General features: G+C 36.8%; 2 protein-coding genes across 7 annotated transcripts in view; one reads left to right on the forward strand and one right to left on the reverse strand.

Moving 5' to 3' along the window:
• LOC308395955 (teneurin-3-like) overlaps positions 1–26660 on the forward strand; it is a gene marked incomplete at its 3' end in the record, with an annotated part of 636927 nt that overhangs the window by 338460 nt on the left and 271807 nt on the right. The window lies entirely within an intron of this gene.
• On the reverse strand, positions 6920–12169 carry LOC308395933 (uncharacterized protein). 6 transcript variants are annotated; one of them, XM_080880986.1, is made up of 7 exons: positions 11687–11709; positions 11077–11286; positions 10912–10972; positions 10752–10800; positions 9028–9183; positions 8732–8824; positions 6920–7789 (listed from the first exon to the last, which is right to left on the reverse strand). In XM_080880986.1, exons 5-7 carry the CDS (start codon positions 9097–9099, stop codon positions 7475–7477), a joined length of 480 nt encoding a protein of 159 aa, XP_080737112.1. In that variant the 5' UTR covers positions 9100–9183; positions 10752–10800; positions 10912–10972; positions 11077–11286; positions 11687–11709; the 3' UTR covers positions 6920–7474. The 6 variants fall into 6 exon arrangements, with proteins under 6 accessions (XP_080737112.1, XP_080737117.1, XP_080737113.1 ...); XM_080880991.1 differs by lacking the exons at positions 11077–11286; positions 11687–11709 and adding an exon at positions 11877–12169 and having other exon boundaries at positions 10756–10800; XM_080880987.1 differs by lacking the exons at positions 11077–11286; positions 11687–11709 and adding an exon at positions 11877–12169.

The raw sequence follows: 26660 nt of genomic DNA on the forward strand, positions 1-26660 counted from the left end.
ACATATCTATATTATTGCTAATATATATTGTAATATATCTATATCACTAAAGCACTTCTGGATGGATGCAAACTGCATTTCGTTGCCCTGTACCTGTGCATGTGCAATGACAATAAAGTTGAATTCTATTCTATTCTATTCTATTCTATTCTAACACGTTGCTGCCCATCTCTGGTTCCAAGTTTTCACCATTTGTGGATCATGACTCTCACTGTAGCTCGCTGGAGTCCCACAACTTTATAAATGGCTTTATACTGTAAGGCTCAATATCGTGGACTGAATAAAATCTAAATTGAAGTCAGTCAAAGGTGTGATACATCACAGTTCATTCATGTTCTAACCGGGGGCATGTAGGTTTGCACTACTTTTGCCCGTTAATAATAAACACCTTCATTTAGGCTACGTCCACACGTACACGGGTATTTTTGAAAACGGAGATTTTCCGTTTTCGTTTTAAAAAATAATCCCGTCCACACGTAAAGGCAGAAATGAAGGAAAACGCTGCTAGGAACATGCCAAAGCAACAGGTGGCGATATATTTCTAACCGTGCAGAAATGTTGGCCAATCAGAAGTCTAGAAGCCTCAGTGGGAAAAAGTAAACAAAGCTGGGGCATAGAAGCAGAACAGAGTCGTATGTGTGGAGGGACAGTAACTGTGTGTATATGTAAGCATTTAAACACTGAATTAACAGTAACAGTATTGTAGAAATTCATCTCACTGAAACAATAACGTGGCGCACAGTGTGACGTCACAAAAGGCGCACACCTTTGACGCTGCGTTTTCTCCGTTTTTCTCGTCCACACGTAAACGCAAAAACTGAGTTTTCAAAAATATCCACCCTGGCAGGCGTTTTTAGAAATCTTCATTTTCAGTGACCGAAAACACCGTTTACGTGTGGACGAAAGGTGCAAACGCATAGAAACATCTGCGTTTTCAAAAATACCCGGGTACGTGTGGACGTAGCCTTAGAAACCACATTTTGTGTTTGTGTTGTCTTTGTCTAATATTTACATTTATTTGATGATCTGAAATATTTCTGTTTGAATAAAAAATGAAATCAGGAAGGGGGCGAACACTTTTTCACACCACTGTACAATATACATCCAGTGTATATTGCCAGTACTGTTACAGAAAAGAGTTTCCCCTTTATGTATCAAAATCATTATAATAAATTGCCATATATTGTCATAAGTATTCACTCATCTCCCTTGACACTCATATGAATTTGAGTAACATCCCATGCTTAATCCACAGGGTTTAATATGATATTGGCCCATTCTTTGCAGTTATAACAGCTACAAGTCTTCTGGGAATCCTCAGGCTTTCCACAAGGGTTTTTTTTTTAAATGGAAATTGTCAACCATTTTTCCAGAAGCACATTTGTGACGTCAGACACTTAAGCTAAATGAGAAGGGCTGGGTTGTGTTCTCCACTCTAATTCATCCCAAAGGTTTTCTGTTGGGTAGAGGTCAGGGAGGCCAAAGTCAAGTATCTCTAATTCTTATCACTTCTATTCCAAACATTTTCAAATCAGTGCCGATGTTTCAGTTTTTTGATGTGTTGTTGTTATGGTTAACATTCTGAAGTCTAATCCACAAAGTTAGTAACCTTACCCTCACCCATGCACTGATCCTACATTTTTGAGGATGTCTAAATGGAGTTTTTGGGGAAAAGAATGTACACAGTAGTAGCAGTAGACTAGCAAAACAACTGCAACACACAAATGGGAAATGTCTTGTTGTTTATTCTAAAAAAGTAATCACGTCTTTTGTTTTCTCAAAAATAATAAACAATTTTTATGAGGAAGGATAGAAGTTATTGTAATAAAGCACAAGTTCCAAACGATATTTTTTCACCATTAGACACTTACACTGAATATACTAAATGTAGTGCATAGTTAAAAATCCTGATCTGATGATTATGTGTTACAGTATATCTTTTTTCTGTCACACTCTCATCTGACTGCCATGTTTCTTAACATAATTCATTAGTTACTGTGGTGTAATTACTGTGACTATTAACCTATACAATGAGTATTGATTGATCTATTGTCATTACCACTGAAAAGCTCATAATTTTCACCCTGTCACTCCACCACTCATTCTATTTTGTAATCAAAATGATCAATCAAGCTTTCAATATGCTTGACTTAATTACTCCTATTCAGTTTATATTAAATATTAATTTAGAATTGTCTCAGTAAAACAGCCCAAATTAAACTCTATAAATACAAAGTGTTGTGTTTATATGTGTGTAATATTTATATGTACTAAAATCCAAACAAAAAGTCGTCAATCTACTAAATAATAATAAATACCTAAAAATAATTAAGGGAAGCATGTGCCTGGGATTTTCTTGTAATTCCTTATTCATTTGTCATACACGTGTTCTGTACTAAACTTCCTGTTACTAATGTGATCAGCACTGTCTCATGAGAGCTGCACAAGCATGATTAAAAATATTGCAAATATGGAACTTGAGAGCTTTGAAGGTTCTTCTTTTAAAATGGCTACAATAATTCTCTCATGGGGAATTTCTGCAAGCATATGTGTTATAGAATTTAATGTATATTAAAATCCCCACCAGACTTCCACACTCCAGTTAATTGCTTATTTTTTGTTGTTAAAGCTTTGGTACACGCAAATAACTTTGGAAACATTATTTGCACAATGTATTGTATTCTACTCCCTTAATTTATACCTCTATAGCGCAGTACACGTTCAGCATGAGCATGAGATTTTATTTATGTAGCTGTTACTTCAATATTGCCATGTTAATATCTGTATTGTGAACAACAGCTGTCACTTCCAGAGAATGATCAGATCACTTAAAATATTAAACTATTAAAAAGCATTTTAAGTTGCTTTATTTTCCCCATCATTTTTGCTGTCACCTCATATTTCTCAACACAGAGATTTAATACCAGTGGTGTTATGCAATGGTTCCAGTATGACAGCTACTCTTATTCATTCCACAGTAACATTTTAAAAACTGCATTTAGTATTTTTAAAGTGTCTGTCTGGGATTTGCTATAATTCACTTTAAGCTTCTCTTAAGCTGCTCTAAAGGCTTCATGCATGTGTATAATATTATGTCATCTCTTATATCACGAGTCCAAATATCGAGTAAAAGGCATAAAGAATGTTCAGCAACAAGGACAGCAAGGTAGTTTAGCCCTCACACATCTGTGATCTCAGCATCCTGTAGGGAGACTGAGACAAACTAAACACACAAAAGATTTAAGAAGCTCTCAAACATGTCAAGGTTTCTGCATATGGTGCAATGTTTTTACTGACGTGGTTCCATGCAGGGAAAAGGGAAGAAATAAACATGATAGACATCAGCAACATCTGCACTGTTACAGGTAGTAAAAACTGTCATTTTTTTGCACCTGCAAATGTTTTCTGTATATAAAAATCAGGCTGTGGAACATTTGTTACTCTGATTCCCCAGATAATGCTGAGCCCAAGTGTGAGGATGAATTTACTTAAATAAGTAAATGCACACATTAAAAAAAGCAAAAAATAAAATAAAATAATTAAACACACAGTGTGATGCAAAGCACTGATCTCTGTCTTATTGGAGCCACCCGTTATAAATGCTTCCAGACTAATCCATGCAGGGTAAAAAGTGTGGCCCAAATGGCTGATATTTATGTTCATGTAAGGTAAATGGAATGATGAATGCTACTTTTATTGGCCTGCTTGGCATATGTTTTCCAACAAGATGATGAATGGTCGGCATTAGACAGCTTTCTTAAAAGGCCTGTCTTGAAGAATCCATAGGCCCTGATAGTGGAAAGATCACTCTAAGAAAACACATGCATAGCGTGCGACGGTACTTACCAGAAAGATTACACTTTGAAAAACAAAACAAAAGAAAAAAACATTGTTTAGGCATTTTGATGGGGATTTCTCCAACATCCCGACTCTGCAGAAATAAATAGTATTAAAGAAAAAAGCCCAAAAATCTCAAATAGAAACTTCGTGTAAACATGTGTGAACCAGAACTTGTTACTTTGTACATTTTTTGTGATTCACCTCAACAAACTAAACTGTTAGTTGTTGTTGCCTTTTCCTGTTTAGTGCATGTGCTGATCAAGTGATATGAAAAGGAATTTTATGCTCCGGTCAGAAGTTACTTTCGTTGGCGCCTCTCTGTCGTCCTCCACCAAACCATGCACTTACCAAAAGCCCACTGGTAAAGAGGCATCCAGCCCCTTATCTCCCCAACTCCCCCCCCCCCCCCCCCCCCCCCCCCCCCTTAATTGGGTGATCAATTATTAACACATCAATAAACTTCCTGAATAAGTAATGGAGTTAAGGCTTATGTGGAGTTTCAAGCCCAGTGCCCAGACAGTTGGCCAAATATTTGCTGTTAGTGTCTATTGTCTATTTATCGGCTCTGGTAATTTAAATTTTTAGGTTGTTATTTAGTTTTTCTGAGGGGATAAGTGTTATTATTCATTTTGATTTGGGGCTGGTTGGTCAGCAAAAGAGAACTGAAAGGTAATAATGACAAAAAAAAAAGAAACAGAAATGACATGCAGTCTGAAGAAGACTGAGTGTGTAGAGGTGGTGAGTGCACTTATTTTCTCTCCGGCATTTATTAGTTAATGAGCTGAAAGACTTGCAGGTAGAAGTGGATGAACTTGAAAAGTCCTGGCTGTATCATTAGTGAGGCCTGGACAATTACACTGCAGTATTGTTAGAAAATGTGTCAGTATTCTTTCAGCATAGGAAGCAGCAGATCTGTATGATTATTTTTAAAAAATTTAAAGTAAAAAACTTGTCCTTTCCTCTGGGTCTGAATGCACCCCTGTGCTGCAGAAAACCGATCTATTTCCTTATGTATTTTAGGGATCAGTGTTATTTTGTGTGTCTCCTTTGACAGATGTGCACCCCTCACTCTCAACTTCACCCGAGTTCTAATGTTGGGTGAGCAGTTTAACAATACAGACAGCAAATATTAAAAATCACGTGTGTGAGTTTTGAAGCCTCTGATCATTGACCTTTTTGTAAAGAATTTGTTCAACGAAATACTTCAGACAAGTCCGGCCACAGTGTGATTTGTACTACAGCAGCCTGTGAGGATATTCATTTTCACTTTCCATTGCTCATCAGGTTGATTTGTTCATTTGGGAGTGAAGCTCCATTTGCCTCAGCTATCACAGCTCTTTCATCTGGCTCACGCTGAGCCATAATAACTTCCTCTTTTGTTGAACTCGTCTCTCTTCTCTCTTCTTCCTGCACATTTCCTCCTCTCTTCAACTGTTCATTTCCCTCTTCTGGTTCCTTGCTAGTACTTTTGGAGTTTTTTCATTCTTGCACAAATCATACTGTTCATCACAGACATTTGAAAAAAGATCTATAACTTATCTGGATGTTTTGTGAAATTTCCTTGAAGTCAGACTGAACTTTTTGTAAATGGCAATGTTGCTTTCTATGTTTTTTGCAGAGAGATATGGCGATAATATACAAAGATACAACTTTTTGTGTTTCAAAAGTGTTAATTACATTCTAATATCAAGATCCAATATCAAGTTACAGTAACAGTATGAATTGCATTTAAAATATAGTCAGAAATGCACAGTCTTTCATTTAGTGGACAGATTATTAATTGCAAATCTCTCTGAATATAAAATAAACATTTGGAAATATTAACAATTATAGGAATTCTTTGATGATGTTTGATGCAAGAATGTTGTTTCTAACTGCATAGGTGTCCTGCAACAAATTGCACTTCCCACAGCCAATAGTTAGCAGTGTATGGACCAGCGTTGGCTGCTATGCAACTACCACAACAAAACACATGCATGTAACAGCTTTTGAATGGCTGTGACTACTGTGCATAAAAGTGCTACTGAAGCTGTAGAAAAAAAAGACTGTTTTCATTTCTTGAAACATGAGGTCATGATTGGATCATGGAAGTAAGACTGCAAAGAGCATCGCTGGCTTGAATTTTTTTTCCTTTAAATGTTTATGGCTACACTGAAAGCCCTCGGTCTGTGACTTTCTTCTGCTGTCCCTCTAACTCTAATCAGCCCACAGACTTCTGCTCCAAATACGTACCTAGGTGCTGAAAGTCTAGGTGAGATGTACTCTGGATGTAAAAATGAAGAAAAGTGGCATTTGTTGTCATTAAGAGTGATTACATAATCAATACAATGCTATAAAAAAAAAGAGACTTTCCCACAAGTGACAAATATCAAATTGATTTGTATCACTGGTGACTGTTGTTGCAAAATTGCAGTTCATTGAATGAATCCATACACTCAAAAAAATCTGTTGTTGGATGAACACAATTTAATCATGGCACCCTTTTTGCACACAATTTAACCAAGTACAATAAACCCTTTTCGATCATGTCAAACCAACACATTTAGCATTTGGTGGTTTAATGTAATCAGATTACGTTGGATCAACATACTATACTTACATTGATTTGAAGTGATTTATTTAAGTATGTAGAGTGAAATTTGTTTTAATTCATTCTACACAATTTAAAAAGTTTAGGAAAACAGAATTAAATCTTGTTGTTTCAACAACTACTTTGTTAATCAAGGCAATGATCTCACTCATTTCAACCAAATTATTTCAATTAGATTTGTTTACATTTGTTACACATTTAGAAACCCACTACTTTACAAAAAAAGTCACAATCAGATTATGATAACATTATCTTTATTAACTGGATTTAGTGGACAATATAAAAGCTTACCATTTTTGTACACCTGCAAGCATATACTTCAAAAGGTAAAATGTTAGAATACTTATTTACATAGGTAATATGTTGGAACCAAAGCTTCCACAACTGAAAACAGATGCAAAATTTGCTCAATATATCGACTGCATTTTAAAAAATTAAACTAAAAGATAAAAATACATCTCCCACTTGGCAAGTTAAAACGTGACAAAATCGAATTGTGTGAATTTGGAAAAATAAAATAAAATAATTAGAAATATTTTGGGGGCAATACAACAACAACAAAAAATTCCATAGGTGATGAAAATCTATATTTGTTTGGTGTATCTCATTGAAATAATTATTAGTTTGACCAATTTTTATATTTCTGTATTTATTTTTTTAATTTTGGTTGCAGTCCTCCACAGCTAGCAATATAGTTTTGCTGTGTTTTAAAACATGCTAGCAAGCAAAATGGAAACAATAATACAGTGAACTTAACAGGTGGCAGTGGTCTTAAACTTTACAGGACCTTGATACATAAACACAACATAGTACTTCTGTCAGTACTTCTGATCCATTTTGAGCCATCTATATAAGGACAAACAAAAATCATCTGCAGTGCTGTATAAAAGGTGAATTGCCCAACAGAGAGAATCCAAAAACTTAAAAAAAATGTTTTAAATGAAAGAAAAAAAATATAAACAACTCAAATATTAACATTATATATTGGAAATCACCATTGCACCAATGAACCATTCAAGACCTATCAGTCATTTTCAAGTGCTCTCACCCCATAAGCTTGTTTTTCAGAAACTGTACCTTTGAAGACAGCTTTTGTCCATCAAGATTTAAAAGTATCTTCTGGAGGACTTCAAAGGTGCATTTAAGTTCTGGTGGGTAGCTCAGGTTCAAACGGTATATGAGTCCAAACAACAGAGCACATGCTTGTGCAATGTTACCCAAATCAGTGTTAGCCTCCACACCCTCAATCACGACACCAACGTCCTCTGGGTCATCTTCAGGTTCAGCACCCTCCTTCTGGATGACGTACACCCCCATCACAGTTTGCTCCATGCAGCTTTTTGCCTCGCTGTCCGTATCCTACATGAAAAAGTATAAGACAACAAAGTAAAATTTAAGAGATTGTTTAAACAACTGTTTCTATGCTGTTCATGAAATCCAAGTAGTCAAAGTAATAAACAGAAAATTACACCACTAAAGTAGTTGTTAGTAATTACTCCAATACATAAATTATAAAATACACCTCTCATGTCAAAAGAGGTGGCATAATTGACCTCTCACCGGCCCCTCCCCCGAAAGGGCCATTGTCCAATTACACATTATAGCAACCGTTACTGTGTCTGACAAACATTAACCTCAAGCAAGATGGAGAAGCGGTGTGCCCACCGATATGCCGAGAGATTGTGTCTGGAGGAGTTGTGTTCTTTCCATTCACAAAGTCAAAAACAACGTGAATGGATTAAACAGTGTGTATGGCCCCATTCCCAGGTAAATGTACCGAACATTATGAAGCATGTCTGCTCGCACATTCGGGTACCCATTGGTGCGCAGAGGAAACCATTTGTTTGTCGGACGTAGCAAGAGTAACTTAGGGGGACAGGACTCGAGAAAAGGCTAACTCAGCTGCTAAAATAAAACAGGTATAGAAGTGTTAGTACTAAACAGCTCAAAGTTCATAGACATTTCTATTTACAAATACTGATGACCATAACAATGAAAAAACAACAGGACTTGTTTTAATCCAAGTACAGATTCAAAAGCAATATAGTCTTGATGCATGTTAAATGCATTGTATGTTTGTGTATCAAGTTTAAGTAGGCATAAATTTCTTTCCTTCCAATACCAAATTCCAGAAATTCTTTATTGCAACGCTTAATACTGTTTGGTATTCAAGACATCCTTTCCCCAATACCAGGTGTCTTGTTGCTAATCTCAAAATTTTAATTTTAATGATTTGCATTTGAGGCAACGTCACAATTTGTATGAGAATGTTACAGACAACATGCTGTCACAATGGCTCACCAAGTACTCCTTTATTAACTTCTCATAGTCTTCGTTTAGGTGGATGCACAAAGACTTCAAGATGCATGCTCGTCTGGTATGGATGTTGTCATGCTGGAGAGGAGGAGGAGATAATATGAGCCAAAACCAGTCTGTTTTTCTTAAAGCTAGGGTAATCAGTTAACTTGCATAATTATTCTTTAGGTTAGAACCTGGCATGTACCAATTGTTAAGCCGAAACAAAATTGACAACTTCATCTCCAAATAAAAGTTATTTTTGCTGCCTATGACAAAGTCTACTCAATCCTAATACAAACCTTGGAGATGGCAAGCATGAGACCTCTTATTTTCTTTCCACGTGTCCCTCCTTTGGTCAGAAAGATTTCCATTAAGCGTGGCGCGTATTGGTCAAGCTCGGCAAAGAAAGTAGATAGCAGAGGCTTTGTGGTGATTCGCAGAAACTCCTTCTCAATCTGCAATAGAGAACAAATACATTGATTAAAAACGCAACTGTATATTTCACTCACTTCACATCTAAGCTGACTAAAGCTGCTTTTAGAAGACCATGCAGACATCAGTGCTGTCTGTGTAGGACATGAATCAGTCTGTGTCAGATACTGAATTTGAAATTTCCACTAAAGTCACAAGTAAGAGGCAAGTGGAACCAAGATCTAGGCCATTTGCTTTTTGAAGTTTGCAAAGACTGCTAAATTGCACCAGTGGTAGTTCACTCTTTGCAACACAGTATGCTGTTCTAAACAGATTTTTCAGGTTTATTTTTAGTATATTATTTGCAATTGGTGTTTGTTCTGGGAAAGATATTGCAGACTGAGCAATAATCCATTTCTAATGGGGGCCTTTCTTAAAATGACTGGTCCCAGTAACAAAGGCGCTTGTCGACTCAGAAATCGAGGGAAAACCAACAACACACCCGGCAGAACATTATGTTATTTACACGGGTGCACATAAGTGGTCCGCATGTGCGCATTCGCTGTCAAAATAAAAGACGCGCAACAGATAAGAAGTTGCAACGCACGTTTGCATCCATATAAAAGGCACTGTTTTTGTCCGCTAGAGTGGGATTTTCACGGCACATTCTGCACCACATCTGTGTGTTCATCATTTGTTTGAAGCCAGCTCACCTCCTGCAATCACTTTCGCGCTTCTTTTGTGGTTCGGACTCCTTCTGACATTTCTTTGGAGGTGGAGGAAAACCAAAGTAATTGCTTAAAGGAGCTTCTTCGACATATTTAAGAGTTCTAAACAAATATGTCCTCCTCCAGAAAATCTTATGTATGCAAACACGCGTTGCAACTTCTTATCTTGTGCGCGTTTTTTATTTTGACAGCGAATGCGCACCTGCGGACCACTTATGTGCAGCCCTGGTTATTTAGCTCATCATGTTGCAGCCACAGAAATTCTTTTGTCCATGAAACCATAAAGCTGCACTTTCTTTTTGCCTTATAGTCTGATTTGTCATAACTTTTCCGTTTTGTGGTAAGCTTTTCTTTGGCTGTCACTTCTTCACCCTGACCTGTCTTATTTGGCTAAGCAGAACTACAATTAATATCCTGCTGCTTTTACACACGCACTCACATAACACTCAGCGATTGTCTGCGCGATCAACCTCTCACATGTTTAAGCTGCGGGAGATTTCACTTGTCATGTTTGCATAGTAAGCTAACGATTGATAAGACGATGTCAGAGGAATTGGTGCACAAATTATCATCACTCACAGATCAGTGCTGTCGCTCTCTATACACAGGTCGCGCGATTGCAAAGTGAAAGCAAAAAACAAGCGCAAATTCAAACGCGATTTCAATATGTCACATATTGACAGTGGCTCACCGATGCCAATGACATAATTACCCAGCTACATTTCCGAAAGAATGCAGAAGCATTGACATATATTTTTCCTTCTTATGACAGCCCGACGGGCAGGGCAGAGATAGATTTTGGTAGCCCGACTGGAAAAATCGCTAGCCCTGGGACGTCGGGCTAGCCATTTTGCGAGCCCTGTACAGTGTTTCAATAATTGTACCTACTACTCTCCCTGATGGAACAACGCTTGCACTGCCACATACAAGTCACTGAAAGAAAAAAAGAAAAGCAGTTTTAAGGATAGTTTTATTGGCACCTTTTTTTCACTTTGATTAAATCATAAAACTATCATAAAAAATATATGATGGTAAAAGGCTTACCATGTATTAAAGAGGAGGCACAAACAATCAGAAAAAGGGGTCAGCTTTCTTTGTGGTGTTACTATGGTAAAGAAAACAGAAAAAATTATTTTATAAAAATTCCACAGTGGATTTTTTTTTACTTTGTTGCAAATGTATAAAAAAAATACAAATACATATAAATACCTCTTGCAATATAAAATTCACAGATAAATATCCAATCTGTTGCCAAATGTAATAGCAGTGTTTCACACTATGCAATAAAGATGCTGGTAGTTGCGGTAAAGGTCCCACAGGCAATTTTCATAACTATCCGCCATTGCCTTTTCCTCTGACCTCGTGTTTATGCTCTTTTTCCCATGCACTAGCATCAAGTCAATTCGAAGGATGCAGCCCCTGAATTTGGACACAGCTAATATTTAGCAAATCGCGCATGCTAGTTTAACTTGCATTACTGTGAGAGGCCGAATGCTTAAAATAAAAGGAGAGAGAAAGAAAGAAAGAAAGAAAGAAAAAATGCAAATGATAATAAAAAAAGTGAACAAAGACCATGTCTTGCAATAACCGTCATTTAAAACCAAAGTGAATGCTAACAGAGCTAGGTAGAAGTTCAATGAGACAACCATACTAGCTTTAGCTAACTTCATTTACTTTGAAAGTGAATTACAAACGTGTTAAATATTGAATTAAACATATCAATAACCGCTAAAAACACTATAAGACTAACTGCAAAAACAGGTAAAAAAAAAAAAAGAAAAACAATGAAGTGGAAATGCTAATAATAGTATAAATATACCCAGAGCGGATTATAAATCAGGTATTAGACGGTACCGATTGGCACCGTCTAATACCAGATTTTCACTGTATTTGCTCCACTCCCGCTGTCTAATGACAACTTACACATTTGGAATTAAAAACATTGTTAAACAATTAATGGACAAAACAACTTCGTTTGACTAAGATATTTTGAGTTATTTATTACTTACCTGTATTGTGGAAGATTCCGCAGAGGGAAATGGCAGTCCACTGAACACATATAACTTCTCCGCGTTCCCGCCTCTTCACTTTTGGGAAGTTTGAGCATGCGCACTAGGCATCGGTTTTAGAGTTGTTGATTTAAAATAATTACATTTAATTGAACTGAAGAATGCAAATCTAGTTCATTAAACTTTTTGTTATTTTATGTTAAACCAACAACTGATAATGATTTAAAAACCTAAACTCAATATGTTCATGTTAAATAGACAAATGTCTATTGAATTAATCAAACAACTGCCTTAGTTGACTTTTTTGAGTGTAGTAAATGTCAACTGAATGTCACAGTTTCTTTTACTTTATTTGTGTCTGTATGTCTTTCATTGACATTTATTCTCTCAATTAGGTGACATTTAGCTTGACTGTTTAAAGATAAGAAACACTCAATAAAACAAAGTAGGCTGATGAGCACCATTTGACATCATTTAAATTAATAGTCACGGGTGCTCCCATAGCTCAACTGTTTGTGCGTTATCCATCTATTGAAAGCATTAAGCTCTTTTTCAGGGTCAGTAAATCTGTAGGCGAGTGGAACAACTCATTCGTTTTTGAGACCAAACTTCTTATAGAGCTACAAGAAGGAGCTACCAGAATAGTGCTAACCAGCTCCATTTTTAACAGTTTGGATTTGGAGCAAGGGTCCAGTGTTGTTGTTGTTGGCTTTTTGTTTGTTTGTTTTTTGTTAAAAAATTAACTAAAATATTGTGACTTTCGAGAAAAGTAAAAGAGAAAAGCTCAAAAATATATGAAAAACAAAAATGTTTAGCTCCTCAAAGAAATATGAACTTAGAGTCACATTTCTTTCTAATTTTAAAGGATTTTTAGCTTTTATATATTTTTATATTTTATATCAGACTTTCTTTAGGAGAGGATTTTCAGCAATAAGAAAATCATCCCAGTATTTAGTTACTTTTTCTACCAACAAAATGCTTTTTTTTTCATTTATTATCTTTTTTTAATAACTAAGAATCAGTTCAAAGTTTTGGGATTTTCGGTTTCTTTAAGTACTGACCGTGGTTTGCTGATTTTTAGTTATGTAGTGCTGAGGACCTTCAAATTAAATGTTCACTATGTATTTCTTTCAGGACCTTTCTGACAGTTGTCACATATCTTGAAGAGAAGGAATATTCTTTCTCTCTGACTATGGAGTTTGTAGTTCTGCTGTTATGAAATGCCAGGATGCCAACAACAGTAATTCAACACAATATATGATATGTGATGTCCATGCCTTGGTACAATCAAATCAGACATAATGTGTTAAACAGAACATTGGACAATGTGTTAAAAGTTTACTACATACATTTTGATCTATATGCACTTCCTGGACCATACGGTTGTTCATGTCTTTATTTGCTCAGAACTGGAGTTCAATAAAAATTTTGTGACGCTCACTTCAGAGTCTCCAAATGCTAAAGAGTCTTATTTAGCAACAGCTAAACAAGAAAGTGGTTTTGATTCACTTATTACCTGACTTTGGACTAATCTTCCATGCAAACGATCTCATTTGTTGTCTTTGGCATACTCAAATTGAGAACACCCTCATTTAATACACGTTGGCCAAGCAGGATTGGTTAAGGGGTGCTATTCAATTATGAAAGTTTTCACATTGGTAATTAGTCAGGGTTGTAACATATTGTTTTATGGCCTTGACTGTGCGTCAAGGTGGGAATGAGATGTTTTTAATGTGCGCGCTGAGAGGATTTTGTTTGTTAATACACTAATGGCTGTAATGAAGCTATGCAATCTAAAAAGGGTCATGGATGACAAAAAGACTCCCTCACACACACACACACACACACACACACACACACACACACACAAAGTACAGAGGATTTTTATTAGAAAGGTCTTTAGTGTCTGTATGCAGCTTATTTAGATTAAGATAAGTCAAAGAATTCTGCCTAACAAAGAAATCACGTATAGAACTTAAAGTACAGATGATAAAACATTAACTTTGAGAAATTGTATTTTTATGTTTTCTATTTATACGTTTTTTTATTTTCTTAAAGATACAATGTCAGAAAGAAATTACCCTTTATTTCTTTAAGAGATAAGATGCAGATAAATAACGATGGTATATAACAGCAGTTATGGTAACAACTGTATTAAAGACAAATGGCAATTTGAGCTTTTTTTCTTTATGTGAATGCAAATCTCCTTTTGTGTGCATAGATAGATAAGCATCATTTCAATTAATTCAAAAATTAATTTGATTATTTTCAGCAAAAACTTGACTTGATATTTATTCTAAGTCTTGAGGTGTTTCTGTTTCCATCTCTTCTCCTCATAGTTGACTTATTGCACTTGCAAATGCCGAAGCACTATGTCCCCTGCTGTCTCTGTCTTTCTGACAATCCCAATTAGACATCATGGTTCATAACCAGCAAACCCTACCTAATGAGCAGTCCCAAAACACTGAGGAAAGATGAGTGAAAGTCGAGGAAAAAGCACTAAGGAGAAAGGTGGAACAAGTCAAAGAAAAGGTAATGGGCAGATGCATTGATCAAGTGAGTTTAAAAACCGTTACCCCATGCTACCCATCATGTCCTTTGTTTTTCCACCACTATAATCACTACCAGTGCACAATGTTTGTGACCCTTGTGTGTTATTGAATGTCTCACTTTTTTTTAACACAACAGGGTGAGTTAGATGGGTGAATAAGAATTAGATGAAGCTAGATGGGACTAAGATACCCCTCCCCACCACCCCAAACACACATGAACCATTTGTTGCATAACAGGATTAGTGGGCTTCTAAAACGGCAACATAAAACCTTAGACAAACACATATTCACCCACACACAAAGCAGAAACATCCATTAGAAATGGATGCACACACATTCTGTCCCTCGTGCTCTTTCCACTCACAACAGTCTCCCAACAATCGCTCGCCTTCCTCCTCTGCATGCTTATTACTCCATATTCTCCCTTTCTTTCTCTTTTGCTGTGATTCAGCAGCCTTTACGCAATTATTCCTTATTAAATCAGCAAATGACAAATATTGAGGAAAACAAAATTTTGAACATTATTGTGATAAAAAAACATCCCACTTTTTGTAAACCTCTCATTGTTATGAATATTTCACGTGGATGAAAAAAACCCCCTCATTAATATAATCAGCATCTCCCCTCAGCATTTCACAAAGTCCAGCTATAGATATTTGTGGGCAAGTTAAATTCATCGGCTACAAGAAAGGCCAACCACCCTGATCACAGGAGACTTGACGCCTCGGGGTCACCTTGTATAGCACTAGCTGTGCAAACAGGAGACAGTCTGATACTAGTTTAAGATTCTAAATGATACCTATGATACCTTTGACAGGAATTTAATAACAAGAATATAGACTTGGGTCTAATGGATTTCAATCTAGAGACATTTTGTCTCAAACTATATTATTTCTGCTTTCTGCAAACTCTTATTTATCAAACAATGTTATGTTCCAAAGTTTGGACACATTGAATGATTGCTGTGGAATTTTAGCTTCATATGTCAAATACCTTTCATGATTGTATTTAATATTATTATTATTATTTATTTATTTTTTGGAAAATGGTCCAATCACCCACTTTCAAGTCATAATCCCTAACTAACCCCAACTGCTACAGACAAGCAAGGATCAGGGAGGCAGTGTTTGGCTGTCTGAATGAATGCTGCAAGAATTGTAATATATATGAAAATACTACATTGTTACATTTTAACACCTCTTAGTATATTTTAAATACTACCTGACTGCCAAGACTGCTTCATTTCAGTAGGTTTCAACATGGTTGTTGGTGTTGTTGTAAGGGTTTACCTTACAATATAAAGCACCTTAAAGTAACTGTTGTTCTTATTTCAACGCTGAACTGAAAATTAAACTGAACTGAATAAAATAGGTCTTCAAAAACTGGATATTTAACAATGCGCATAGAACTTGTACGGATAGAGGAAACACATCAGACTAGATATGCTTTCTATATTTTTTATGTTCCAATACTTGACAATAAATATATCACAAATTGCACATCTGATTCATTTTGATGTTAAGACAAAATCGTGAAAATTTAAGGCTTTTATCTTTAATAGTTTTTGAAATATTCACATTCAAACATGACCTCAGCCTTTCACGTGTGAAAGTCTAAATGTGGGTCAACCGACCTTTTTCAAAAAATATATATCTCTTGAAAGTATTTGATATACCCATCGATCCATTCTCTTCCATTTATTTATTTAGGGGAGCTACACTCTGGAAAAGTCGGCAAATCGGACACGGGGCTAATACAGACACGCTCACATCTATGGACAACTTAGAATCACCAATTAACCACTAATTGTACGTCTTTGTGTGAGCTCTCTCTGGGTGCTTCCTCCCACAGAAGCAAACGACACATAGACAGGCCCTGGCCAGATGGTGCAGTCAAAGTCAGGACCTTTCTGTGAGACAACAGTGCTAACCACCACATCACAGTGCTGCCTGGTATTTGGTCTTAAACGTTCACAGCCATCACTGTATATGTTCAATCTCTGTGCCATAAAACTTTTATAAAAATTGGAGATGTTTGAGCAGAAGGCCCATGCTGATATGAGATGGAATTATTTTAAAGCAGTATGATACTTCTGTAACATTTGTATTTTGTTTTATAAAAAGTTGTTACAAATTAAATTATAAATTGTAACCAGTTTTAATAAATAAAGCGATTTAAAAACAGGGGGTTAAAGAGATTTCTTACAGGCCAATAGAAATGTCTTTTCTTAAACCACTCACACATTACATTAAGAATCTGCATAGGAATTCACAAACCCTGGTTAAATTGCTCACCTTGAGCTTACTGTCAGACACATAATAGCAGACACTGCCTGTCTAAGGCCCAGCTGAATGAATCCTTTTTCATAATTAAAAAATGCCATACTTACTCTTCAAACTTTCCAAATAATGAATATTATTACCAACCTACACTTTTTCCTCCTTAGTTAGGTCTCAGTTCCAGCACTCGGGATGTCATTTATTGCTCCCTTAGAAAATCAGAAGCCAGTGACTCAAGCTAATCAAAATTTTGCCAGGCTTTAAATAGAAAACATTTCAAAGATTGTTCCGGTATTTTCCCTTTTAATTAAGAATGTAAAGTCTTATCAATTGCCAGGGTTGACAAAACACAAAGAATATTTTTTTTACTCTGGAAGAAGTTTTAAAAGTTGTGAGAGAGCAGCCACATTTACATAGCATTTCAAGATAAACGTGGGGGCAGCCTGTGTCGCCTAATCCCAAATTAGGATCTTGAAGGTTTTACAGTCATGTTGGAAAAACGAGTACAGATAATTTCCATTTTATTGCAACTTATTGATTTTTAAAATTAAGGTCTCTATTCTTTAACTTTACTTTATCCGCTACTTAGTCATTTAAAGCCATCATTGAAAATGACTGTATTTTAAAGGAACCTTTATAACAGTGTGGAAACCGTTGAATCTAAAAGCTTCTTTGCTCTACAGCTTTTCACACAATTCAAAGAGGAGATCAGACAGGCAGAGTCCAAGCCAAGCAGTAAAACTGTGTCTCTGCTCACATTTAAAGCAAAGCCCAGGACAGTAATGTGGTTGAGGACCATGCAGTGTTAGAAAACATGCAAAGTTCAACTGTGAGGAGTGACTGAAGCTACTGAAGGTAACCAAACATAAATATTGATCCCAATATTAATTCAGCTTTTGATTCTTTGGTTTAACACACGGCCTGATTTATTCCCATCAGTGCTCCCAGTGGTGCTCTGCTAGTCATGCTGACCAATCAGCTGCCTCCAACATGCACTTTGAACACATTTTAAAATAACAATTTCAATCAAGTTATAAACATATGTTTTCATTCATTAAAAAAAATCATTAAGCATAATTTAGGTTTTTTTTATGTTTTATGAAATTAGCACAATAAGGTTATGGTTATGGTTAGGTTAGGGTTAACAATATATTTAACTATAACTTTGTAATCGATACACAGCTTTATAATCTGTCCAGTAAAGTTAGAGGTCAAACCATTATTGACCACTGACTATTGTAAGTACTGTAAACGTCAATGGCAACAAAACATACAGAGAAGCAACATTAATTATTATGATTATTTCACTGTTTGTTCATTAACAGTAAAATGTTAAAACAAAACAAAGTTTGTTTTAGACTGAGATCTCATTCTAATGATCTAACTCTGGTGTTTGTTCATTCGTGCATGTTTATAGAGGTGAAGGTCATCATTTTCAAACTGGCTGTGACCGTCCTGGAGCTGATGTTGTTGTTATTTTCACTGTGTGGGTGGGGTTTACAGCTAATGAGAATATAAACAGAGAGATGACGACCTGGAACAGGTGGGTGGAAGACAGCTGGGAACAAGGTGACATGATGAAAACTGTCATAGTCACTGTGTTTCTGGACTACTTACTTTCTCATTATGCATTTCAATGTTACTGAAAACCAAAATAATCAAACATGATATTTTTTCATGTTCCTTCTAGCTTGTATCTGTAGCCGAAAAAACAAATGAGGGAATAAATAAAGCAGCAAGAATAATGATCAGGGTTGGACGCCTGTCTGGGACCTTTATCTATTTATTATTATTATTATTATTATTGTTCCTTTAGGAAAAGCAGCGGTACATAAATGAGAGGGTTTAACATGAAAAGAGAAACAGTCTGCAGTAACTGAAACACCTTTAAGCAGGATTTCTCCTTCCAGTTTCTCTCTCTCGACTGTTAAATATTGCATCATTGCTTCGGCTTGGTTTGCTGCAGCATCTTGGGGCAGTTTGAACTTCTTTCCACATTTTGAACAAATAAGATTCCCAAGGAGTGTTTAGAGCTTTTATAGAGCTTGATATGCATGGTAGAGAAGAATGGGAGCGAGCACACACAAACATGAAGACAGTCATAAAGTGGACGCATTAGAGAAGACACAGATATTATTAAAGGTTGTTTTCCATCGTCCTATTCTAATTAACCCTTGTTAAATTTAGAAAACTTAGTGCACCTAGTGTAATACTGCGGCCGGCAAAGAAAAAAATCTTTCTTAAACCATAAAACCATTGTTTGCTCAGGGAGAAATTTCTTGAACAAGGTGAAAATCCTACTGGCTACAAAACACCTCAAAACACCCCGGGAAAATCTAGGACATAGAGACTAGAGCGATGGAGCTCATTTATTGGCAACAGTCCGTCAGCAAAGACACTGAGTGGCGTTAGAAACATGATACCATCGGCCCCTATGCTCCAACAACCATGTTTGTCCCCTGCCTTTGTTCTCACTCTGCCTATCAATAATCAGATTGATTACTGATATAATCGTAGCAGCTTGAAACCATGTGCTTTATATATTTATATGTTAAAAACACTTCACCCAAATTTCAACTGGAGGATGGCTTTATGATTTTCCTTAATAATACTTGTCTGTGAAGGTTCTCAGTCATCCAGGTCATCGTAGTCAAAGGAGCTTGCAAAGAAAAGCGTCTAACATCTATAAAATAGGGAAATCCTGTATTCACTAATTATCCAAACAGATCATGTGACTGAGTAAGCCTGGCCTAAGTGGGAAGATGGCAGCAGTTGTTCAGGGGCTTATAATCTGTGTTTGCAAAGGCAACCTCTGAGAGACTGTGAGTACGTGTAAAATGTGCAGTATTTTCAGACAGGTGACTGTGCTGTCTAATTTGATACAAATCGTAATCTTTTTTTTCACTAAATCTAACCAAGTAGATGTAATGGTTAAAGAAAAGACATAAAATGAAACAGAAACACTCTATTGGAGCAATAGTTCCATTTATAACAATCCTGAAAGCTGAGAAGCACAAAGTGGCGTGTTACTTCTTAAATTTCATAACCCTCGCTTCTAATTTTCTGATACCATTTTAAAATGTGGTCCTATTAATGTTATTATTATTATTTTAAAGGATGAGGCCCTTTGGCAGTTCTTTTTTTACATAATGATGGCCCTTCTTACAAAGGTGTATCCTGTGCCGTGGTCATCCTATTTTGCCACATAACAGGAGTGGTTTACTGTCACTCTCTCCCTACGTCCCCTGCTCTCTTGTGCTTTCTCTCTCACACACTCTGTCTTTGTTAAGATGTGTCTCTTAGCCAGCCTATAGATAATTCTTTCTTTTTCCTATGTCATATTCTCCCCCCGCCTCACCCACCCACTCCGTTTTTTTTCTCCAGAAGAAATCTTTCAGACATATCCAATTGGCTCTGGCCGCCACAAGCATGTCTCCCTAGTGGGAATAAACCATAAAAATCTATTTTTTCTGAAACACAGGGAAAAATACGCTCTCTCTCTCTCTCTCTCTCTCTCTCACTCACACACACACACACACACACACACACACACACACACACACACACACACACACACACACACACACACACACGGACAGATACCTCTAAATGAAGCTGTGACTCAAAGACCAGGCCACTAAGAGAATGACTTCTCATTAAAGGTTTGCTTGTCACTTGTTCATGAGCACATATGTGTATCTGTGTGTGCAGGAATAAGCGTGACACCCTACGGTAATATTGTGGGTCCACGCCTGGTTATGTTCCACATAGGTCCTTTTTAGTGGACTCTTGGTGCCCACATTGATTCAGACACACTTAGACAGAGACAGACAAAGACACACATAAACCAGGTGAATTAGACATTTTTATATTACTGCTGCTGTAAAACTTTTCTTTGGTTTCTGTGTCCTTTTCTACCTTTTTTCTTTAATCTATAATTGTCTGTGTATTTTTACATTTTTGTTTCGTTTTTCTTCTTGCAGTGTGTTTCGTTATTTCCCGTTATCTTTGTGTCCTTACTTCCCTCGATCATAGTTCTTCACTCCACAATCTGTTCAAAATGTTCATTACACTTCGGTTTAAAGGAGAACATTGTTGCAGCCACGTTTGGACCAACTCTCCTGTTTTACCCAGCTGCTGATGCTTAGTCATGGTGTATAATTAGCCCATTTAACGCATTACATGCATTTTGTTACCATCAGCCAACACCAGTCGAGAGCAGGAACAGCACAAAATAAAGGTAATGTTCCGCATCCAGAGCTGACCACAGGCCTTGTGTAATATGTACGTAGATGTGTTTCTTGGACTTGCTTTCGTGTCGTACATTTGTGTCTTTTATTTACAGACTGCTCTGCTCTTTCTCTTCTTTAAATGCTATAAACACATATGTATATAATGGATTCCACACCAACAGGCATCTTACATGCCATATTCATTAGCATGCATAAATAAAACTGCCTTCTCTGCTGTCCTAATGCTACTCGGAGCCGTCCTTCATTGATTCTTTTCAACCTTACACGCTGGAACAGTTTTCTTTCTTCTCTCTCTCATCTTTTTTGTCTCTCTTTCAAAGCTCAGCTCCCCCACCGAGGCCTTGAAGTACACCCGCTTAGATTGCAGCAGGCAAATCCGTCTCCTCCGTCCACCTCCTAGCTTCCCCTCTCATTTCATTTTCTCCTTTAAACATTATGTCTTTCTCAGACCAACTGAAAGGCTGCTTCTTTTTCTAGTTTTCGGTCACACTTCTGTTTTCTGTAATTTACTATCAATTTCTGTCTGGCTCTCCTTTAATAGCTGACAAATGTTCCTCTTTTTATTTGCCCGTTTTTGTCCGTCTGTTCTCCCTCATTTATGTTGTATTCAGTCCTCAGTACTTTGTAGCTTTTTAATCCAGCCCCCTGCTTTTACCACCAGACATTTTTTGTCTAAAAATAATGTCTGAGGAGCTGCAATTTAAGATACCAATTTTTCTAAAGACCTAGGTGCTAATATTGTAGCAAGACCTGTTTTGAAAGCATCACTAAGAGCTGACAGCTTTGGAGAGCCGTCGTTTAGGTTTTCAATTCACGAGCAAAGCACGAAGAACCTGGTTTTGCTCAGATGAAACTCACAACAGCAGAGCGTGCATGAAAAGCAAAACGTTATCTATAGAGACACTTCATCTGCCTCGAATAGCAGTTGAGATTGCTGTTTTATTGTGATATTTGCACATTTATTCTTATGGTATTTTTTTTTTACCGTTACCATGGTGCTTAAATGATTACTAATTGTTAATTAGTAGTTATGTGATTAAGAACTGTTTTTGTGTATGAGCTATTTTACAGCTAGACTAGCTTTCAGTTTGACTTGCACATAAATGAAATTTTCACACTTTCCTAATTGCTCATTTGTTCCAAGGCCAAATTAATATTTACCCATGAAAATACCATAAGGTACATATAGTATGGTGTATAGTATTTAGAATAAATACCATTTAAAAATATGAACCTACAGTGAAAACACCAGCCCTCACATGTGTCAAATAAGCACCTGGATATTACCCACAAGTGCATGACACAACATATTTCCCCACTCTTCACCCACCTAACAGCTTGAGTGGCTCAGTAGTTCTTATATGTAACGGTGAACAATGCAGTTAGAGCTTATAGATCACAAGTATAATTTAAATGTAATTTTCAGTGTCTAAACAAATAGCTGCGAAATGTATGCAATTGTTGCACAGCAGACTATCTCGCTTTGCTGTCAGCTAAATTCCTTCTTAGGGCCTGACAGTGACCCTAACAGTTGTACATTGTATCTCCTCTGTTTATCATTATTAGTTATGATGAATTGCCATTTTGGGGGCCTAAATATCCTCAAAAACTGATTAAATACTGCAATATTTTGGTGAAGATGTATGTATTTTATTGGACATGGGTATTTCAAAATGACTTTATAGCGCCACCAGTGAAAAGTGTTGCTAGTACATAGAATGAGCTGTGACATTTGGTGCACACATGTAATATGCCAAGATGTACAACAAAGGGACATGTGACCCAAACCCAACAGAAAGTTGATTTTACGATGCTATTTTGATCATTTCCTGTGGTTATACTTTTTCAAACTTCTCTTAAAGATTGTATCCAATAAACTTCATATTTGGTCTGTATAAACTACAGAAGGGGATGATGCTAAGTTTTCGTTGGACGTGTTCGTGGTAAAATTTGATCATTCGCCATGACATTTGAATTTGCTGTCATTCACACGTACATTGTCCAATGTAGACCAAACATCTTAAGTATTATAAGGAGCTAGCCTTGAATACGTTTTGATTGTAATATTTGACAGCGCCACCAAATGGTAACAGGAAATGGCATGATGAATTTCGATGTCTCACCATGAAGCACAAATGCCACAGGCTAAACCCAATAAAAAGCCTCCTATTTTCAAGTGAAAGTGTAATTTTGTGATTTGGTTGTAATTTTTAACCATTTTCACGCCTCATACTTCTACAAACAAATCCATATGATCTTTGGCGAGGGGAATCTAAAGACCTGTCTGGTATTAGTTTGCGAAGCTTTTGAATTTTAATGAAAGGGCGCGAAGCGCACCAAGTTACGATCATTCGGCTCATATTCAGAATAAACACCAGTGTGACATATAGTTGGAAGGTATTCTTCATCACCGCCTGGTGAAGAAAGTGTGCAGTAGGTAAATGAGGGAAAAGAATCAGCATTCCAGACTTAAAACACCCACGTGACTGTGTGACGCTCATCAGCAGCATTCCTGAGACATCAGCGTAACTTTGTGCTGAACATTGGGGGGTTCAAGATCTCTGTCTAAATAAATATATAACTCTGGATAAATTCCCAGATGATTAAACATGGAACTATTTTGCTGGTATTAACTGAAATGAGTAAAGAAAATCAACAGCCTACTTATGCAAGCTAATTCATAATTTTATTGGGGGAGTTATATTGGTGGGGTCTGATTATTGGGGGGGTCAAAAAACCCCTAACCCCCCTGGAAATTACGCCCCTGTCCTGAGACACCGATTGGCTTTGAGGAATGCATTCCTTGAAAGCCAGTAGATGGATCATTTTTAATCTGTGGACATTTGAGTGAAGGAATGCCTCATTGAGTACGATTATAATTTGATCAGGAATTTTGGAGAAAAGAGAAGAAAAGCAACTTATTTCCCCTGTTACTTATCCTGATGTGTTGATCATACTTTTAATGTCAGGAAGACAAACAAAAATTTAGATTTAAAAAAAGAAAAGAAAAAAATGTGGACTGAGGTTTTTGTTGCTTTTGGAAGCAGCTGGAAAGAAGTTAAAGATGTTAAACTTTGGATTAGCTCAATGCCCTGTGTAGTCTTAGAAAATGAAAATGATTCTCAGAATTGTGTCTGATTTTCAGAGGAAAGACCCAAAATAGTCAAAGAAATTGAGCTCAATTATCTACAGCTTCACATTTTTCAAAATAAACCCAGTAGCCTCCAGCTACTAATTGGATGCTATCAAAAGGCCTTATTAGTGTTGAATTTTTAAAATATAAATGCCTAGTTTATAAAAGAGTAACACAATACTCTGAAATGTCAGATTTTTCCAAATTCAATCCTTCAAATAATTGGAAGAGTTTCAGCTGAAATTGTTTTCAGTGCTCTCTTCCCTGAGGTTTTTAGCCAGTTCAATCAAGCTTTTAAACAAAAAGCCAGAGGCTAGTTTCAAGAAACACGAGTTAAAAAAAACCCAACAGCAACAAGGATTTTTAGCATCAGACCAGTGGTGCCTTAAAGTGCAGAAGACCAAGTCTAGTTGTAGCAAACAATTCCACCCCATTTTCTCCAAAATGCATATTCTAGTTACTGCTAGTGGAAATCGAGTTGCAACTCTCATTGCTAAATTTTTGCAGGTGTAACATATTCATGCTGAATATAGACTGTATGCAGTAAAAGGTTCAGGTAGCTTCCAGGTCAGAACAACGTAGCCAGTGTGGAAGTACCTTAAACCTGCCTTCTTTATGGAAGCCACCAGCTTGTGTGTTTGAAAAAGACTCCCAGTCCTACAGAGGTCTGGGCCCATGGCTCTTGGCTTAACCTCTATGAACACTTTCTTGATGAGTTTATGTCATGTTGAATTACAAAATGAAGAGTTATCTTGGGTGTGCTCATTACCCAACAATTTGTGATTGACAGGTTATTAGTGTGTGGGAAAAGTTGTTAATATCAGTAGTAATGCAAATTATTTTAGGGCAAAATATAATTGTGTGTTAAAACAATTGTGTGTTAAAACACACAACTATATTTGAATGTTGTAGTATAAATGTAAATATGGCATTTTCTAAACCACATATTCTGATGAGCTTTTTATGAAGTCAGATCAATCCCTGGTGGAATTGTTTTTAATTATCAGCAACAAATTTGAGCAACAATGCTTCCTAGGAAAGTTTTTTTCAACATGGAAAATTTAAAGTTTGTGTTTGACCTTTTTTTCTAAGGATAAACCATTAATTGCATGTACAGCAAGGCAAACATGTTGGTCGAGTCCCAGTGTGAGCTTAGTACACCGCTAACCTTGTTCAGGCCAAAACAACATTACTGCAGTGACCACATTAAGGGAACTCTATCTATGTGTAAACAAAGCCGGGGCACATCTCTGTCATGTGGTCTGTGCTCATAATCGCTGCAATCTCTCCCTTTTTAGACAAACACAGTAATACACACACACACACACACGCACGCACACACACACACACACACACACACACACGCACACACACACACACACACACGCACACACACACACACACACACACACACACACACACACACACACACACACACACAGACAGGGGAGCTGCTAGTAATTGTGCCCGGAGTTGTCGTGGTTACTGTGGTTTCGATGTCTTAAAAACAGAAAGAAGGGAAGGAGTGAAGTCCTGTGAGGCTAACATGCATTTGACAACACTTACACTCTCTGACCTCACAGAGTGGCTACAATAGAAGCCGCTGAGTCGGGTCTGTAAGTAAAGTTGGGAAGCAATAGGAAACTGAGATACGTGTCGAAAGAGAGAAACAGGAAAAAAGAGGAAAAGCAGTGGGAAACAAGAAGGTCTCGCCAGATTTGCAGTTGGGTGATCACTCTGCGCAAACACATACACTGAGGGCAATTGCTGCAGACACTTGTCTTTTTCTCTCCAGAGGGATAAAAAGAGACCGAGGGGGAGCGAGCAATGACGAGAAGAACAGAAGAAAGTTGACCCCCCCCCACCCCCACCCCCACTTACTCTGTGTGACCTTGAGTGTGAAGAATGTGTAAACAGAATAAAGGACACTGTGGAAACGCTCTCCTCTAGGTGTAAAAATAAAATCAAGGTATATACCAAATGCTTTTTCAGCATTAACAAGACGATATTTTGCAGATACATATACTTAAAAAGTACTTTTATATTAATTAGTCGAAATTAATTTGAAAGATGTAGTATGCAGTAAGAAATGTTCAGGTTACCGCTAAGATAGCTGAGCAGTTGTAGTTTGTGTATTTGTGGAGGCTGAAACATGGCCCACGGTGAGTTATCCTCTTAATCCAGCCTTGAAAAGAAGTCAAAGTTTAGTAAATTATATGCTGAGGTCAAAAGGGAAGAATAATAAAACAAATTACTAGCCATTAATAAGTTATTTAGCGAACCTTGGCTGAACCCCATTAAAGTTATTCATTTTTGATAAATGCAGTGAGTTTCTTACCTTTTGCCAACTGACTTAAATGTGACTGGTGAGGTTTGGTGAGCAAACAAACTTTGCATGCACCTTTTTTTAATCCCATCCATTTTATTTTACTGTTGGATGACAAATGTAAACACAACAAGAACAAGTGGTCATAAAAATATCTGAGTCGAGCTGATAGGATTACAGAAGCTTGCATAATCATACTTTTAAAAGTGTTACAGGCTTGTTTAGTGTAGCTGAAGCTTTG

This window comes from Rhamphochromis sp. 'chilingali' (genome assembly GCF_963969265.1).
Source record: "Rhamphochromis sp. 'chilingali' genome assembly, chromosome: 4".
NCBI lineage: Eukaryota > Metazoa > Chordata > Actinopteri > Cichliformes > Cichlidae > Rhamphochromis > Rhamphochromis sp. 'chilingali'.